At 45.3% G+C, this 18,611-nt stretch overlaps 1 protein-coding gene across 2 annotated transcripts in view; it reads left to right on the top strand.

The window, feature by feature from the left end:
- The window catches only part of zgc:161969 (uncharacterized protein LOC569044 homolog), a 42,899-nt gene extending 24,852 nt beyond the window's left edge, over positions 1–18,047 (top strand). The window contains exons 1-2 of one of the 2 annotated variants that reach the window (XM_039740739.1): positions 15,317–15,859; positions 16,644–18,047. In XM_039740739.1, the coding sequence (XP_039596673.1) occupies positions 15,695–15,859; positions 16,644–17,948 (1,470 nt within the window). In that variant the 5' untranslated portion in view covers positions 15,317–15,694 and the 3' untranslated portion in view covers positions 17,949–18,047. Of the gene's footprint in view, positions 1–15,316; positions 15,860–16,643 lie in introns of those variants that run through there. The other variant, XM_039740740.1, reaches the window with a different exon arrangement.
- Positions 18,048–18,611: the final 564 nt, after the last annotated feature.

Genomic DNA, 18,611 nt, shown 5'->3' with positions numbered 1-18,611 from the left:
TCTCTGGAGCTCTTTAGCAGGACTGGAAGGTAACTGGAGGGCACTGGTGCCGCTAGATGAGCAACCAGATCTAACATCGAAGTTTACACTCCGAATTTCAGTTGACAGGGAGTGTGGTATCTGCAAGTGACAACATGCAAACCACACAGTGCCATTGAATAGTGGATGCCATTTTAGGACGCCTTACAAATACCAAGTCTGAGGGTTCCCCGCAATAGGCAGGAATTCAGTAATTGTGAAATGGACTTCTACTCCACACGACCATTAAACCCACTGTGACAACGCAAGGAGATGCAAGACTGGCGCAAGGGGTGGGCAAGGCTGAAAGAGTAGCAGTGGGCCGGGAGGAAAAAAGGCAAAAAAAAGGCATAAAAGGATCAAAGATCAAATGAGCAGGGATAAAGGACAAACGCAAATGATCACATCAAGAGGGTAGGAGCAGCGAGGGTCCTCACACATGCAGAGGGTCTGCTTATCAACTCGGAAGCTGCCTGTATTAAGCAAACGGGGCAGGTCTTTTAAAAATATTTTACACCAGTAACAGCGTACTACACGATAACGTACAGTGAATACACTTGACCCGAGCATTCCTAGTTTTCATCCTCTTTCTCTGTCTCTGTCTCCCATTCGTTTGCTCAGAGGTTGATGCGCTTGCTGCTTCCTGAGCAGCTCTTCTTATCCCCACCTTAGCGGCCCGCTGCTTCTCTTCTTTCGTTGGCATCTTTTTACGTTAAAACTGATTAAGTCAGTGTTTATGTTGTGGCTACTTAGTACGTTTTCTTTAATTTTTCATTCTTCAATCTGCCTGAAGAATGATTAGCGAAGGTGTTAGGGAATGAGAATAGCGCCCATACACATGCGCCGTAAATAAAAATAATCACCCCGAAAGCAGATAGTAGACGTCATGTAGTATATGTGTTCCAAATTTCATGTCAATAAGTGAAACGGTTTGCGAGCTACAGGTGATTTAAAATCCTGGACAGACAAACGAACAGCCACGGTAGCATATTATAGAAGAAGATTGTTAAGCCGAGGGCCAGTGTACGGTAGAAAGTCCGTCCATAAGTGCGTAAGACAAACAAGCAAAGGGCTGTCTTTTAAATTCGCAGAAGTCAATTCTTCTTATTATTTATTACTTACTGACTTGCAACATCTCTATATACATAATATCCATCCATTTTCCAACCTGCTGAATCCGAACACAGGGTCACGGGGGTCTGCTGGAGCTAATCCCATTCAACACAGGGCACAAGGCAGGAACCAATCCCGGGCAGGGTGCCAACCCACCGCAGGGCACACACACACACACACACCAAGCACACACTAGAGACAATTTCGGACCACCAATGTACCTCACCTGCATGTCTTTGGGCTGTGGAAGGAAACCGGAGCACCCGGAAAAAACCCACGCAGACACGAGGAGAACATGCAAACTCCACACAGAGAGGACCCAGGAAATGAACCCGGGTCTCCTAACTGCAAGGCAGCAGCAGCGCTACCCACTGTGCCACCCTTACATAATATTATATATATATTATTATATATACATACACATATACAGTACAGGCCAAAAGTTTGGACACACCTCCTCATTCAATGTGTTTTCTTTATTTTCATGACCATTTACATTGGTAGATTCTCACTGAAGGCATCAAAACTATGAATGAACACATGTGGAGTTATGTACTTAACAAAAAAGGTGAAATAACTGAAAACATGTTTTATATTCTAGTTTCTTCAAAATAGCCACCCTTTGCTCTGATTACTGCTTTGCACACTCTTGGCATTCTCTCTATGAGCTTCAACAGGTGGTCACCTGAAATGGTTTTCACTTCACAGGTGTGCCTTATCAGGGTTATTTAGTGGAATTTCTTGCTTTAATCAATGGGGTTGTGTTGTGCAGAAGTCAGGTTAGTTGGACGATCATTTATTTTTCAACAGGACAATGACCCCAAACACACCTCCAGGCTGTGTAAGGGCTATTTGACCAAGAAGGAGAGTGATGAGTGCTGTAAATGGTCATGAAAATAAAGAAAACACATTGAATGAGGAGGTGTGTCCAAACTTTTGGCCTGTACTGTATATGTATATATATATATATATATATATATATATATATATATATATATATATATATATATATATATATATATATATATCTCCAATTTCTGTCTGTCTGCTTTCATGAGATCTTAACGGATTTAGATCAGGTTTGATTTTGCGACTTCTCTCATCATGCTAAGTGTCATAGTTTGCTTGGAGGAGCGACTTCTTCACGCTAATCCGACAGACAGGCCGAGGGGAGGTGGGAGGCAGGCAGGACCCTCCTCACTCACGTGCCAGCCTCTGTTCGAGTCGCTCTACCTTTCACCACATGTTGGAGCGTACCCTGGCTCCGCTTAGCTAGCGATGCCTGTTTGTTCGGCAGACATTATCATCTAGAGACTGTTAAGGAGTAATGTTTGATGTTTTTCAGAGAGAGATCTGAGCTACCTGCGTTGTCGAGGGTACCTGCTCATTGGCAGGTATTGACATCACGGCCACATGCTCTTCTCCCCACGAAGGGGACGCTCTCCCGTCAGAGCTGAACATGATCAGATACAGAGACAACATTTGACGTACCTTCCGCTTGGCCAGAGATACAGTACCTTACCAACTCTTTACATTTTTGACAAAGACATCACAGCTACATTCTCACCCCTGATAGCAAAACCAAAAATAATGTGAATCAAGAGGCCTTTGGATATGAAAGCTGTCAATATAAATTATTCTCAATACAAATTATTACATTTTTTTTTTTATTGATTTTTAAAGTCTGTCCCGTTTCACTACTACACGGGCGGAGTCGCAGGTCACAGCTAGATTTAGATACAATTGGCTCCGTCTCTTTATCTATTTGGAGCCCAGGCCAGTAAAATGACTTGCTTGTGGTCTCACAGAGTCAGTAGTGGGATTTGAACCCACAACCTCATGGTCTGAAGATCACAGCCTTACCCACTGTGCCCCCCTTGCTCACCCACTGATTATAAATAGACTTCCCAGGTCACCACTTATATGACACTGGTGAGCCCCCAACAGACCGATCAGCTGTTTTAGAGGAAGCTAAGTTTACCATCGCTTTTTAAAATGCAGAAGACGCTTTCGGCTGAAGAAACCAATTTGCTCAGAGGAATGGTTGTTATTGCGGCATAAACAATTGGTATTCCTGCGGGCCAACCGGAAGCACAGCACTGTGAAATAGAAAACGCTACAGCAGCCGTTCTTTAACTTAACCGTATGGCACTACAAGAGGATGGTTTAAAAAAAAGCCTCACCTCAGGATCCTGAGTCAATGCCACCCCTCAGCAATCTGTGCCCACGCTTTCCCCGAGCTGTCAAGAGGCCATCGGTGAGCGGGCTGCAACACACAACCTCGAGCTCTGCTTACTCATCTCAGATTGACGTGTGTGTGCTGCGCTAACGGGCCTGACGGGAGTCCATTGACAAACCAGAGGAGACTGTCAAGTCCATCAAGCTCGCTTGTTCAGCTAATTACTAAGCCGTCCCCACATCTCATCCTGGTCCTTCATAAAGGTTCCTGCTTCATCTCCATGTCTCGGTAGTTTTGTGGTGTAAAGCGCTTCCTGGTGTCACTCTCTTCATTTCCACTGGTGTGTCCCCGAGGACGGGTTCACCATTTAGCTGACAGAATTCTGCCGGATCTGCTTTAAATCGATGCCCTTGAGGATCCTGAAGACCTGGTGTGGCGGATGGCCAGGGCAATACCTCCCCTGGAACACAAGTGGGCAACCCTCCTGGCTTACACCGGGGCCACAGGTTTGGAGGTTAGAAGCTCAGCCCTGCTAGGGCCCATGGACAGTTTCGGAGCCCTGGACTGCAAAGAGGATCTGAGAGCACCTGGGGCACTATAAAAGGGGCCGCTTGAGGAGCCAGAGTCGGGAGGTGGAGGGCAAAGCTTGCTGGGAGAGGACTGGAGATGGCAGAGAAAATGAAAGAGAAAAAGAAAAAAGAGAGAGAGAGAGAGAGAGAGATGGGACTGAGCAGTACTGCTGTGGGTTACGGTGTACTGGGCTCTGAAGTGGGGAGCAGGGAACAGAGCCTTCCCACGAGGAAATAAACTGTGTGTTGGCTTTGCACTTGAGTCTCTGGGTTTGAGGGGCTGTATGCCCCCCTGGTACACCACACTAGATTAGTTGGCCATGCGGTCTTCTAAGATGGAGGCCAGCAGGACGTGTCTGCCAGTTCTGGGACGCCCCTGGTTGCTCTCCTCTCCTCTCCTCTGCACAGCCTCAAGTGCTGCTTTGTCCTTCTTGGACTGTGGTGACCAGACCTGCACACACGACACTCCAGATGTGGCCTCACTGGTGTCCAATACAGGCTGAGCATAATGTCCCTTGATTTATATCCAGCTGTTTTTAATGATATATATAATCTAACATTTTTCATTTCCTTTTCACTCGCTTCTACACACTGCCTAGATAATGAAAATGTTATGTCAACCTAAAGCCCCAAATCCTACAGAGAGGTTGCTTCCTGTGGCTCAGGTGTCTCCCATCTTGAGTCTACAATTGATGTCCATGCGTAGCACTTTGCACTGTTCTCCATTTTTCTGAAGCTCGTTCAGGTCATTTTGAGATTATTTTACTGCCTTCTCAATGTCTGTTTTAGTGTCTTCTATAAATTTCATATTTACTAACAATACCAAAATCAATGTCATTAATAGAAACCAGAGAAAGTCACAGACCCAGGACAGACCCCACTGAAGACCCCGCTGCATTCTCCTCTGCCAATTAACAGACTTGAGGTCCAGTTTTACTGGTTACCTCGAGTGCCCCCACCAGCCCTGCATTTCCTTTAGTGGACTCAATGACAGATGGAGAGACAAGTCGGTGCTTGGTGAGCAGCCATCCCTTTGCCAGGTCTGATGCCCGACCGTAGTGCCTTCAGTGGGATTTCTGCCCGCTGTTTGTGTGTTTTTTTTTCTCTCCTCCTCCTCCTGCCTAAATAGATCTGATCAGATCAGGTGTCCGGTCTAAACAGGCCTGGTGTGACTGGCGACCCCTACAGGACTGGTCACTACCTCGCGCCTGATGCTGCTGGCAATGTCTCTTTTCCATGGCCCTGAACGGGATTAGGTGGGCTTGATGGCTGAACTTCCAAATGGATGAATCATTGCTTACCGAGTGTCACTTTCAGCACTTGAACCCCAGCTCAACTCCTAGTCACTTTGGGTTCTGCACGTTCTCTGCGTTTCTGTGGTCTTCCTCATCAGGTCTCCCGTGACGTGATCAGTTTGAGTGGCTGCCCTAAAAATGTGAGCGTGTACAAACTGACTAAAGCCCCCCTACAGGGTGGGTTCCTGCCTTGTGGATACTGCCGGTGCAGGCTCCTACTCCCTGTAGTGGGCTTCATGTCGGATGGATGGATGGATGAATTGTTGCTTAGTGACTGGCACTTTCTGCACTTGAACCCTGGCTTGATTTCCATCTGGAATGCCCCTGGTGTGAAGTTTCCATGTTCTCCCTGTGATCTTCCTCCTCTGGTCAACCGAGTGGCAGCTCTCAGTATGTCTGGAATGACTGTTGGCACGTCCGGCTGGAGCCCCCTACAGGATGGGACCCTGCCGGTATAGACCACTCCAATGCTTACATTAAGAGGTGGCCTGATTGAAGTGTTTAAAATTATGAAGGGAATCAGTCGAGTGGATCGAGGCGGCGACTTTAAAATGAGTTCATCAAGAACACGGGGACACAGTTGGAAACTTGTGAAGGGTGAATTTCGCACAAACATTAGGAAGTTTTTCTTTACACAAAGAACGATAGACACTTGGAATAAGCGACCAAGTAGTGTGGTAGACAGTAAGACGTTAGGGACTTTCAGAACTCGACTTGAAATAAGCGGACAGGACTGGCGAGCTTTGTTGGGCTGAATGGCCTGTTCTCGTCTCGATGGTTCTGATGTTCTCCAATTACCTGAACTGGATTAAGTGGGCTTGCTAATGACTGGATGGCTAAGTGGGTGTCACTTTCAGCACTTGAACCCTGGCTTGATTTCCATCTGGAATGCCCCTGGTGTGAGGTCTAATGTGCAGATTGAGTGGCGGTTCTCAATGACAGGGCATGTGTCTGACTGGCACCCCCTACTGGATGGTTTCCCTGTTGCAATTGTGCTTGGCTTGATCTTCCCAGCACTCAGCCCAGTGCAAGTCACCCCAAGAGCTTGGTGGGCTTCATGCTTTACTGGACACTCCAGCATGGCAAGGTGTGTAATTACAACTAAAAAGAATCAAATAAAAAGGGAGCAGCGTGTGGCATTGAGTCCTCACCTGGCACAGAGCTGTGGAGAAGCCAAACATCTCAATTAAAGTGAGACCCAACCACCCCTGCACCCTGAGGCCTCATTTGAAGCACTCACACTTCTGTTCAGCGTTTCTCATCTTGAGATTCCTCAGCTCACCTTCCTCTGCCCTCAGAGATTTCACCTCCAGCTAATGATTCCAGCTCCGAATGCCATGAAGACTCACTTGGTGATTCATTTTGTGTTCCCCAGAAAACCCCACAGTCCTTCTGGATGCCTCAGGAGGCGGCCATCTTCAATTGACTGACATGTCGTTGCTGGCCTGACAGGACAGCTGAGTGGCAGGGCAAGGGGTGGCACTGCAGACACAAAACACACGCAGGATATGCCCTGTGATGGCAGAAAGTGAGCAAATGGCATCTCTGAGCCTCAGTGGGAAACACAGCTGATACTGGAAAGAGTCGGGAGAAATGGAAACACACGCAGGGTGGAGGCTGTCGCAGAAATCTTCCCCATCACTACTGAGTGGGCACAATCCGCTAAGAGCAATTTGACAATGACATCTGAACACGAGGAACTGAAGAACTGTGAGAAACAGAGCTGGCACAATGAAATGACGGGTCTGGTAAATCGGGCAGCTGTGTGAGTAATTGGAGGGCCGAGGCAACCCACAAGGAAACAAGTTAAAGTCAGACAGTGTATGCCAGTAAGGAAAAGAGACGAGAACCCACCACTAGAGGGCATTAGAGATGGGTAATAAAGTTGAAGTGACTGTCATACCACTGGAAACCTCTTGGGGCATACTACTGATCGATTCATTTTCTAAAGCACGGGTGTCACACTCCAGGCCTGGAGGGCCGCAGTGGCTGCAGGTTTTCATTCAAACCATCTTCTTAATTAGTGGCCACTTTTTGCTGCCGATTAACTTCTTTTGCCTTAATTTTAATGAACTTGGGCCCCTTAGTTGTTTCTTTATCCTTAAATTAGCAGCCAAATAATAATGAGACACAAAACAAGCCACCACATGACCAGCTAACCTGTGCCCATGACACAGTATCTGAAAATAAAGAAGGGTGAACGTCTCAGTAAGGCTGATCTCTCAGGTCACCAAAACATTTTGAGGGTGTTCTTAAAATCAACAGAAAATCAATAGTTTGGGAAATGTCTGAATGTAGCAGAATGAGAGCATCAACAAGCCATGCAATTACAGTAAGTAATGACTTTAACAGCAAGAATTGGCTTCTCATTAAGAAACGGGTTGGAGTGAAACTGATTAGAGTCTGAAACCCCAATTTAGCTGGTCATCTGTCGGCTCGTTTCACGTCTCATTTCTGTTTGCCTGCCATTTAATGAAGAAAAGAATCAATTCAGAGGACTGAATCCTTAAAAACAGGGCTATTAAGATGAAGGGGAGAGGAATTTAATTAGCAGTGAAAACTGGTCACGGATTAGGAAAAGGGTTACAATGAAAACCTGCCGCCACTGCGGCTCACCAGGCCCGGAGTTCTAAAGACTAATGTCATGTAACTGCACACCAGCAGGGGGAGTGGCAGACACTTTTTTCACTCTGTGATCTTCAAGTGACTAGCGACATAAACCTGACTACTGTCACCATGTGCCACCAGGGGAACACCCAGCGCTTTCTTCTCACACACTGGTCATTTTTTGAGACTACATTCTGTAACTGCACACCACTAGAGGGAGCTCTGCTGAGTGGTAGCTTCTTAACATCCATGTAACAAAACAGCCCACCAGTAGAAGTAGCACTATTTTATGTGCATCTCTCATTGGTCGATTTTGTGTAAACATTTATCTAATGTAGCCTCACACCACTAGAGGGAGCAACATTTGATGTGCTGGCTGGGATTGGCTCCAGCAGACCCATGTGACCCTGTAGTTGGGATATAGCGAGTTGGATGGTAGTGACGGCGAAGGGATGAGAACGGAGCCCGTACACATGCGCCACCTGACCGCACTGCTGGCCGCTGCGGAGAGCCGATTCTACAATAAAATAAAAATAAGAATAAAGAGAGGAATAACCTTGGAGGTCAATCATCACCCTGAAAGCGGATAGTAGACGTCACGTAGTACGTGTGTACCAAATTTCAAGTCAATACGTCAAACGCTTTGCGAGCTACAGGGGATTTCAAATCCTGGACAAACAAACGAACAGCCACAGTAATGTATTATATAAGAAGATAACGGCACACCACTAGAGAGTGTACTAGTTTTTAATTTTGTGGTCATTTTTTTTTTTTTTACTTTTACTTAATTTAATATAACTGCACACCACTAGAGAGTACTATTTTACTCGGTTTACTCAGAGGTATTTCTTTAACATTTTTGTAACATCACCAAGCACCACTAGAGGGAGCACTTCTTTATTATTGTAACACGGTGTTCATTTTTTAACATTTGTGTAATACTACTGCCCGCCACTAGAGGAAGCACTATTTGATGGTCCCCACTCATTGGTCATTTTATATTTTTCTTGCCCAGTGGCTATCTTTAACTGACCCCATAACGTAATGGCACACGACTAGCTGTGGCACTTTCATATATACTCAGCAAAAAAAGAAACGTCCCTTTTTCAGGACTGTGTATTTCAACAATAATGTTTTAAAAATCCAAGAACTTTCCAGATCTTCATTGTAAAGGGTTTAAACAATGTTTTCCATGCATGTTCAATTAACCACAATCAATTCATTAACATGCACCTGTGGAATGGTCGTTAAGACCTTAACAGCTTACAGAAAGTAGGCATTTAAGGTCACAGTTCTAAAAACGCAGGACACTAAAGAGACTTGTCTACCGACTGTGAAAGATGCCCAGGGTCCCTGCTCATCTGCGTGAGCGTGCATTAGGCATGCTGCAGGAGGCATGAGGACTGCTGATGTGGCTAGGGCAATAAATTGCCATGTCCGCACTGTGAGACGCCTAAGACAGCGCTACAGGGAGACAGGAAGGACAGCTGATCATCCACGCAGTGGAAGACCACATGTAACAACACCTGCACAGGATCGGTACATCCGAATATCACACCTGCGTGACAGGTACAGGATGGCCACAACAACTGCCCGAGTCACACCAGGAACACACAATCCCTCCATCAGTGCTCAGACTGTCCGCAATAGGCTGAGAGAGGCTGGACTGAGGGCTTGTAGGCCTGTTGTAAGGCAGGTCCTTACCAGACATCACCAGCAACAACGCCGCCTATGGGCACAAACCCACCTTCGCTGGACCAGACAGGAGTGGCAAAAAGTGCTCTTCACTGATGAGTCACGGTTTTGTCTCACCAGGGGTGATGGACGGATTTGTGTTTATCGTCGAAGGAATTGAGCACGTCTGGGACCTGTTGGATCGCAGGGTGAGGGCTAGGGCTATTCCCCCCAGAAATGTCCAGGAACTTGCAGGTGCCTTGGTGGAAGAGTGGGGTAACATCTCACAGCAAGAACGGACAAATCTGGTCCAGTCCATGAGGAGGAGATGCACTGCAGTACTTCAAGCAGCTGGTGGCCACACCAGATACTGACTGGTACTTTTGATTTTGAGCCTCCCTTCATTCAGGGACACATTGTGAAACATTTTTAGTTTATGTCTTATGGTGTTGACTCTTTTAGTGTTCATACAAATATTTACACATTAAGTTTACTGAAAGTAAAAACAGTTGAAAGTCAGAGGACGTTTCTTTTTTTGCCGAGTATATTTTTTTATCACGGGACTGTTCACTACACACCACTGGTTGCTACTCCTTGGCTGCTCATTTGCACCCTGTTTTCTTGCTCTCCTAGGCTCTCCAGGATTGAGGGGTGACGTGCCGTGTGTCGTGTGACTGGACACGAGGAGACAAGATGTTTCTTTTGACTCCTTGATGCTTCCCAGCCCTCCAGATTCCCTGAACGGTCTTTTTTTTTCGGCATGACTCACATTCACAGAGGTGTCGGTTATATAAAAGGAAATGAAGTGGAAACGGCTGAGCTGGTGGGACGTGCCGCAGATAATGAGAGTCTTGCTCCGAGTGAAGCTGTCAGCGCCGTGGACTCGTGAAATGCCTTGGAGGATGAGAAGACGTGGCCTGTGAACAACTCCCACGCTGGACACCTCGAGTCATGTCACAATGGAAGGAGGAATCTGGATCTGGAGACGGACAGAAGCTGGGGCACTCCTGTGTCACTTCAGCCCCTCAGTAGTGTGACCAAAGTGCCACTGCTTTTAGCCCACTGCTCACGAAGTCTGGGATGTGAACATCAGGGCCAACTCCGGACAAAACGCACCCTCACAAAGTCCATTCGGACAGCGGTTTGGGGAGGGAGCAACCTCCATCATGGCCAGCCAAAGGACTTCAGATAAAATTCAATATGCACTACCTGACTTCACCAGCAGGCTGCACAGCAAGTTTTAAGAAAAGAAAGCGTAGACACGTGTCCATTGTTGACCAGAAATGTGCAATTCCCTCAGTGCAAGGCGCTACATGAAAGAACCATGAAGTAGGATGTGGTGTACCCTTTATGGCCAACGAGACAGAAGCCTCCTGACCCCAAGTCTCTCCTTTGAAAAGACTGGAACGTCCAACTTTATTTGCAAGGCGCTATATGCACCCAAGGTTTTGACCCCCTTTGTCAGCCCCACACACACACACACACACACACACACACACACACACGTTTTCCACATGCACTCCTGCTCCATGGCAGCAGGCCTCTTCCTTGGGTCACTAGTGTCAGAGGTCACCCCCTTATCCTAAATACACAAGGACCAGAGAGTTTCCCCCACCCACACAGAGTCTGTCGCCTGAACGTCCAAGACCCCCACCAATGTGTCTGCCTGAAACGGAGGTCTCACTTCCCTCCTAACAGTCCAAATTCCTTAAAGCACTGGTGGGACTCATTCTTAATGCCCTCTACTGGTTACAAAAGGAAGTGCACTCTGAGACTGGGGGGTGACGGTGGGCATTCGAGGATAGGTTTGGATAAATGTAGCCAAAGACAGAGAGGTCCTTAAAGACGACCTGGTCTAGACTGCACGCCAGCTCACCTTTTCGCACGACAATGACCCGCAGCACAGAGCCAAGGCGATGGTGTGGCTTTACGACACGTCTCTCGAGTGAATTGGACTAGGCCAGCCAAAGCTAAACCCTAAGGAACATGGAGAGACCTGAAGATGGCCGTTTACAGACGCTTCCCATCCAGTCTAAGAGAGCCTGAAGGAATCTGCCAGGAGGAATGGGATAAACTGCACAAATCCAGGGGTGCAAAGCTTGTAGAGACTCACCAAGAAGACTCAAAGCTGGAATTGCTGCTAAAGGGGCTTCTACAAAGTACATGAATTAAGGGTCTAAAATACTTCTATGAACAAGAGATTTCAGATTTAGATTTTTTTAATACATTTGCAGGCCATTTTGTAAACCGTTTTACGTAGTTATGTGAGGCTAAGTGCCGACTGATGGGGGGAAAAAAAAAATGTCAAATGTATCCGTTGCAAAGTAAATCGACAACACAGTAAAGTGTGCAGTGAATGAAGCGGTCTAAATACTCTCAGCATCAACTGCATGCAGCTCTGCTACAAGGGGGCGCCTTGTAACCGGATATTTCAGTTTTGATTTTTAATAAATCTGCAAAAATCTCTAAAATTGTGTTTGCGTTTTGTCATTCGGAGGTGCCCAGTGTTGCTTGATGAGGGAAAAATGAACTGAAATGATTTTAGCACAAGGCTGCAACATAACAGAAAGTGTACAAAAAAAAGTGCAGGGGTCTGAAGACTTTGTTAAGGAGCTGCAAGCTATTGGATAAAAGACGCCCACACGTGCAATGCTCCGAAATCCCCCCGTCTCGCTTTGACACCGACGAGCGCGGCTTGGAGAACTCGAGGGGCTTTAGACAACGAAGGGGGCCAAGCCCAGTGTAATAATAAGAATTCTTTGCATTTATATTTTCTCACTACTCGAAGCGCTCAGCGACTGAAGGTTAAAGGCCTTGCTCAAGGGCCCAACAGAGCAGAGTCCCTATTGGCATTTACAGGATTCGAACCGGCAGTGCCACGGAGACTGAGGGGCGTGGTTTTGGTAACTCAATGGGCGCGGCGAGGGGTACCAATAATCCGCCCCCTCCCTGTCGTCCTCGAAGTTTAATTATTCTGAATAAATGCCATGGATACCGAAGGGGGGGATCTCGACCTCGAAACCCCCTCGTCTGCGGCTCCATCTATATTTCAACAGGCTGTTTTCTGGCAGCCACTCTCTGCTCTCAGTGATAGACGAAGTGTTGCTAAGGGAACACGTGCCCACCCGCCTCGCTGATGTTAATCGCTTGAATTGAAGACTTTTCTTTCAAACGGTTTGCTAAACTCGCTCCCTTCAAGCCATTTCAGGAAGTTTCCGAACGGAGCGTTCGAAGCCGCGGCTGATTCGCCGATCTGATCTTTAATTCCTCGACGCGCGCGTTTTATTTGATGGAGCTCCGCGACTGCAACACCCCCTTTTTATTTTCTCTCTGCTTTTAAAGGAAGCACTGCCCGAACGGCAATGTCGTGGAAATAAACTGATTAACTGAAATGAGCCAAGTTGCCCTCGGCTTGCAAAATGGTTTCGGGGTGGCTTAAAAATAGCAGGCAGAATACTGAGGTGGCGGGGGCGTCATGTTCCGATTTAACGATGGCGCTCATCTGATGTGGTGGACTGCATAAAACGAGACGGGGAGAATCGCGCAGGCAGGCGGAGCGGCGAGCCGAGCGCTGCAGTTTCAACCGAGCTAGCAGCAGGGGGCGCCAGCGAGCAGGTGTGCCTCACGGGGTCCTCGGCCCCATAGGTCTGCCCTGAATGGGTTTCCTGTGGATGTGCATCAATGAGAGGTTCATACTCTCTAAAACCTCCTTTAATTGGGGTCAGTGTGCATGCCCTGTGCACATCACTGCAGTGACACTTGTGTCACAAGGCCACAGGCAAACGTCTATCTCATGAGGTCACTTCAGTGTGTCACCATCTCAGCAGATAAAGATACCCGAGTGTGGACGTTAGAAGAGCGATCTGAAATGAGAACATCGATGTCTACAGACAGAGAGTGCAACTGTGCGCTGCCTTTGAGAAGGTTAGATGTGACCTCCAGAGAAGAAATTACAGGAGAACACCACCGGTTAGGGACAAAAAAAAAAATACAATCAACAGCAAGTTTTTATTTTCGATTTAGCAGCAATCTAATGAAGGCAGAACAAAGAAAAAGTGAAGAAAAGGAAAACTGCAAGCAGTGCCCTTGGGTTCAAGACGTCTAACCACAAAGACAGGCAGAGGAGAATGAATGGACCCTCCACTTGGATTGTGGCGTCTTCGTACCCTTCAGTGGAATTTCGCAAATGTCACAGTGCAGAATTCAATTACTTTTTCTAATCCATCATAAATCCACAAAATCAGAGTCGCACAGGAATTTACAAATGTGTTTCCAGGGAATTGCAAAGATCTGCTGACATAAAAGATAAAAGGAGACAAATGTGACCTGTGAGGAATTAGAAAGACCATCAGCCTGCAGAAATGAAAGTGACTGGAGCAGCAACAAGTAGAGGAATAGATCAAACGACAGGAAAGGCACTCAGTGATAGATAGATATGAAAGGCACTATATGATAGACAAACGGATATAAAAGGCCTTCTATGATAAGAGTGATACAGTTACATATGAAGGGAACTGTAAGACAGACAGATGGAAAAATGAATAAATAAGAATGCCAGACAGATGGATATGAAAGGCACCAGACAGACAATACTTTTTTTTTTTTTTTCGTTCTTTATTTCGCCTTATACAATTTCTCGTATTAGTTTTCGCATACCCCTTAGGGTCAGCCATTGTACAGCACTCCTGGAGCAACTGAAGGTTAAAGGCCTTGCTTAAGGGCCCAGCAGAGTAGGATCTCTTTTGGCAGTGACGGGCATTTGAACCGGCAACCTTCGGGACACCAGTGCAGATCCTTAGCCTCGGAGCCACCACTCAGGATGTTACCTTATCCCTGGCCCACCCGTCAAACATTCTGAGACACACTTTTAACACATTGTAATGTACTTGTATGTGGCCAAATGTACAGCGTTGGCCAAAAGTTTTGAGAAGGACACACAAAGTTTGCTGCTTCTGTGTTTTTAGGTCTTTTTGTCCGATGTTTCTATGGTACACTGAATTAAAATTACAAGCATTCCAAAGGTCTCAAAGGCTTTTATTGATAATGACAATCAGTTTATGTGCAGAGTCCATATTAGCAGTGTTGGCCCTTCTTTCTTTTTCAAGAATTCACCCTGGCATGCTGGCTGTCAATCAACTCGTGGGCCAAATCCTGACTGATGGCCGCCCCTTCTTGCATAATCGATGCTTGGAGTTTGTCAGAATTGGTGGGTTTCTGTTTGTCCACCCGCCTCTTCAGGACTGACCACAAGTTCTCAATGGGGAGTTTCCTGGCCATGGACCCACAATTTCGATGTTTTGTTCCCCGAGCCACTTAGTTCTCACTTTTGCCTTATGGCCCGGTGCTCCATCATGCTGGCCACCAAACTGTTCTTGGATTGTTGAGAGAAGTTGCCCTCGAGGATGTTTTGCTCCCATTCTTTATTCATGGCTGTGTTCTTAGGCCAAATTGTGAGTGCGCCCTGCACTCCCTTTGCTGAGTAGCAACTCCACGTGACATGAATGATATCAAGATGCTTTAATGTTGGCCTCGACAAAGGACTTATGGTAGCGCCGCTCACCTTTTCTTTTTCCCCGGATGGCCCAAACAATCGGAAAGGGGATTCATCAGAGACAATGACTTGACCCCAGCAGTCCAATCCCAGAATATCAGTCTGTTCCTGATCTTTTTCTTGGCTTCTTTGCTGCCCTTCTTGACACCCACCAGGCCATCCTCCAAAAGTCTTCACCTCACTCACACCTGCCTGTTGCCAATCTTTGCAAGCTCTGCACTGGTGGTGCCCACAGCTGAATCAACTTTAGGAGACGCTCCTGGCTCTTGCTGGACTCTGATGGGCGCTGTGACGCCTTCAGTGTTGGGGAGTAACGAAATACATGTAACGGCGTTACGTAATTAAATTACAAAATAAATGTAACGGTAATACATTACAGTTACTGTATAAAAATGTGTAATTCAATTACAGTTACTTGTGTAATTTTTCAGAATTACAATTTAAGTTACATATTAAAAATGTCAGCAAAGCCTTTATGAAATATGAAATAATATTTTTTTGCCTGTTTCGCACGTTTTCATTAGGCCTATAAACATCGTCCTTTTCCATTCCCCCCCCTCCCACAGACAATAATTATTTCTGATAGGCTCTCCTATCACGTCTATAATTGCAGCGCCAGCGCCATCACCTCAGTCTGATAGCAGATGCCTGGGCATGTTGTGATCTGAGTTTCAAACTACTACTAGCAATGTCTAATAAAACTGCATTTCACAGCTGGAAATTTAGAAAACATTTCAGATATGTCGCGGAAAAGGGCATAAATCTAACTGTGCAATGTAATGCTTGTTTGCCGGCTACCAAGATGTTGTCCACATCGAAAACCTCAATGTCCAACCTCAGGAAACATCTAGAGGTAAGTGCTGCTTGTAAGAGCAAACGGAAAGTTTTTTTTTAGCAATGAAGCCTTCACATTGTCACACAGTCACAGACGCCACGCCACTTTTCACAGCCACACGCTTTTAATGTGCCCAAATGCAGATGTAGCCTATGGCTATTTTAGCTCCCTATTTCGGTTCACTTTAAGCTAGCTACTCTAGATAGCTAGCTAAGGAGGTTGTTGAGCCATATTACGCACTTTCCCTCCCATTTTGTCAGTTTTGATATTAGCGTGCCTGACTTGCTATATGTAATTTAAAATGTGCCTGGAATGGTAGATTTTAACAAAGACTACGCATTGTCCAAGTTTTACATGTATTGTCTTGAATGCAAGCGATCGGCTACTTCAGCATTTGTGATTGAAAAATAGACTGTAAAATGTTTTGTCTAGTAAAAAGTAACATGTTTTTTGTAAAGTGTAAACACAATAGTGGTGCACCATAGTCAATGTCTACCCCATAATTTAGTTTTAATTAATAATAACCACCATTTAATGCTACTACTACTATTCTTCTTCTTCTTATTATTATAGCATTAATATTAATGCTATACATAATTAATAATTGTAATAATGTTGTAATAATTCATAGCATTAGTATTAATGTTACGCGTTGTTACACTAGAGGGAGCTGTTTTCACCCAATTTGGATCTAGTCTTTCACAATGTAAGAAAATAACATGTCATGTTTTGTAATCAAGTGGAAGACAAGATTTTAATTATGTAATGCATCTTTAATTAAATATGTATTTGTTATTTTCAGAGGAGACATCCAAGTATTCTTCTGACACAAGATACACCATGTCAGTCTGATGATCTGCCAAGCACTTCTACCCAAGAATCTTCTCAACCTCCTATGAAGCAAGCAAGGATAGTGACAGGGTTCAGCGTGTCACAGGAACGTGTGAACAAGTTGGTGTTTGATTTTGTCGTTGAAGATGTACAGTGCTTTTCAGTAGTGGAGCAACCATCATTCCGGAAGCTTGTTGAGGGTCTTAGTGGTGGGAAAAAAACAATGTGTAGAAAGACTCTAATGCAGCGGATTGATAGGGAGTTTGCAATTATGAAGGAATCTGTTATCTCCAAGCTTATTGATGTGGACACTGTCTGCACAACAGCAGATATTTGGTCAGCACAAAACCGTAGTTTCTTTGGTGTGACATGTCATTGGATTGATAAGGACACGCTAGAGAGGCATTCTGCAGCTTTGGCCTGCACCCGCCTGAAAGGTCGACACACCTACGAAGCGGTTGCAACAAAACTAAACAAAATTCATGCAGAATATAAGATTCAAACTAAAGTCAGATGCACTGTTACTGACAACGGAAGCAACTTTGTAAAGGCATTCCGTGAATTTGGTGTTAGTGAAGAGGAGACAGATGATCACAGTGATGGTGTGACATTTTCTGATGTCAGTGGTCTTCTTCAGGAAGAGGAAGATGAGCAGTTTTTTCTTCCACAACACCAGCGGTGTGCAGCTCATACTCTTAATCTAATTGCCACAAATGAGGTTCACAAAGCAGGAGAGAACGGTCCATCGCGTAAGCTATACCGAAGTGCAATGGCAAAGTGCTCATCTATCTGGAACAAATCACATAGATCTTCATTGGCTGCTGAGGCAATTCAGGATATAGCCAAAATGCAGTTAACTGTTCCATCAGTCACAAGATGGAATTCAGAATTCAGGGCCATTTCAAAAGTTGTAGGGCTCTCAGAAGACCAGTTGAGGGACATCTGTGATAAGCTCGATTCTCCAATGTTTCACCCGCAAGAGGCAGCATTCCTAAAAGAATACACTGAGGTTTTGCAGCCTTTAGCCCTTGCCATTGATATTCTCCAGGGCGAGAACAAATGTTACTTAGGATTTGTCATCCCTACTTTGTTGAGCCTCAAGACAAAGTTGTCTGAAAAGCTTCCTCATGTTATTTACACTGTGCACATCATCACCACCATTACTGAAGCTATAGAAGAAAGGTTTGGTTCAGTGTTAGCCAGTCATGAAGCACAGATGGCAACCACAACTCTGCCAAAGTTTCGTCTATGTTGGATCACCCCGAAAGAGAGATGACATGAGAAGAATGCTTCTGCAGAAAGCTGTTGATCTTGAACAACAACAAAGCCCAGTTTCATTAAGAGAAGACGACAACAGAAGATCAGATGATTCAGATGATTTTTTGTTTTGAAAATGGCAAAGACGTAGCATATGACAGCACAGCCCACAGTGAGGTGAGGAAGTACTTGGAGGACACAGACACCACCATGAAATCTCTGCAGGCATTTCCAATAATCAAGAAGCTTTTCATTAAATACAACACTACCCTTCCCTCCAGTGCTCCTGTGGAGCGTCTGTTCAGTCAAGGAGGCAAAGTTTTGACTCCCACTAGAAATAGAATGACTGATAATCACATGGAAGAGGTCTTGCTCCTACGCTACAATAGACAGCTTTATCCTGATTTTGTCCATAGTGACTAATGGAGGACATACCTTTACCACCTGATTTTGATTAGCTTAAATGCAGAATTTGTTGGCTATGTTTTTTGAAGTGTCCAAGCATAAGTATTCTGATTTACAGTATCAGCAATGATTTATTTTACAGTTTTACACTTTTATTTAAGTTTTTATTATAGACAAAAAGCTAACAAAGACACATTCCAAAAGAGTTAAGAGCTGCTTATTAAAGTACTGCTTATTGTTTCTTATTTTAATTTTCATTGTAGACAAAAAGCTAACA

Source organism: Polypterus senegalus, chromosome 17 (assembly GCF_016835505.1).
Source record: "Polypterus senegalus isolate Bchr_013 chromosome 17, ASM1683550v1, whole genome shotgun sequence".
Taxonomy (NCBI): domain Eukaryota; kingdom Metazoa; phylum Chordata; class Cladistia; order Polypteriformes; family Polypteridae; genus Polypterus; species Polypterus senegalus.
Note: the sequence above shows the minus strand (reverse complement) of the source record. Positions and strands in the feature narration are given on the sequence as shown.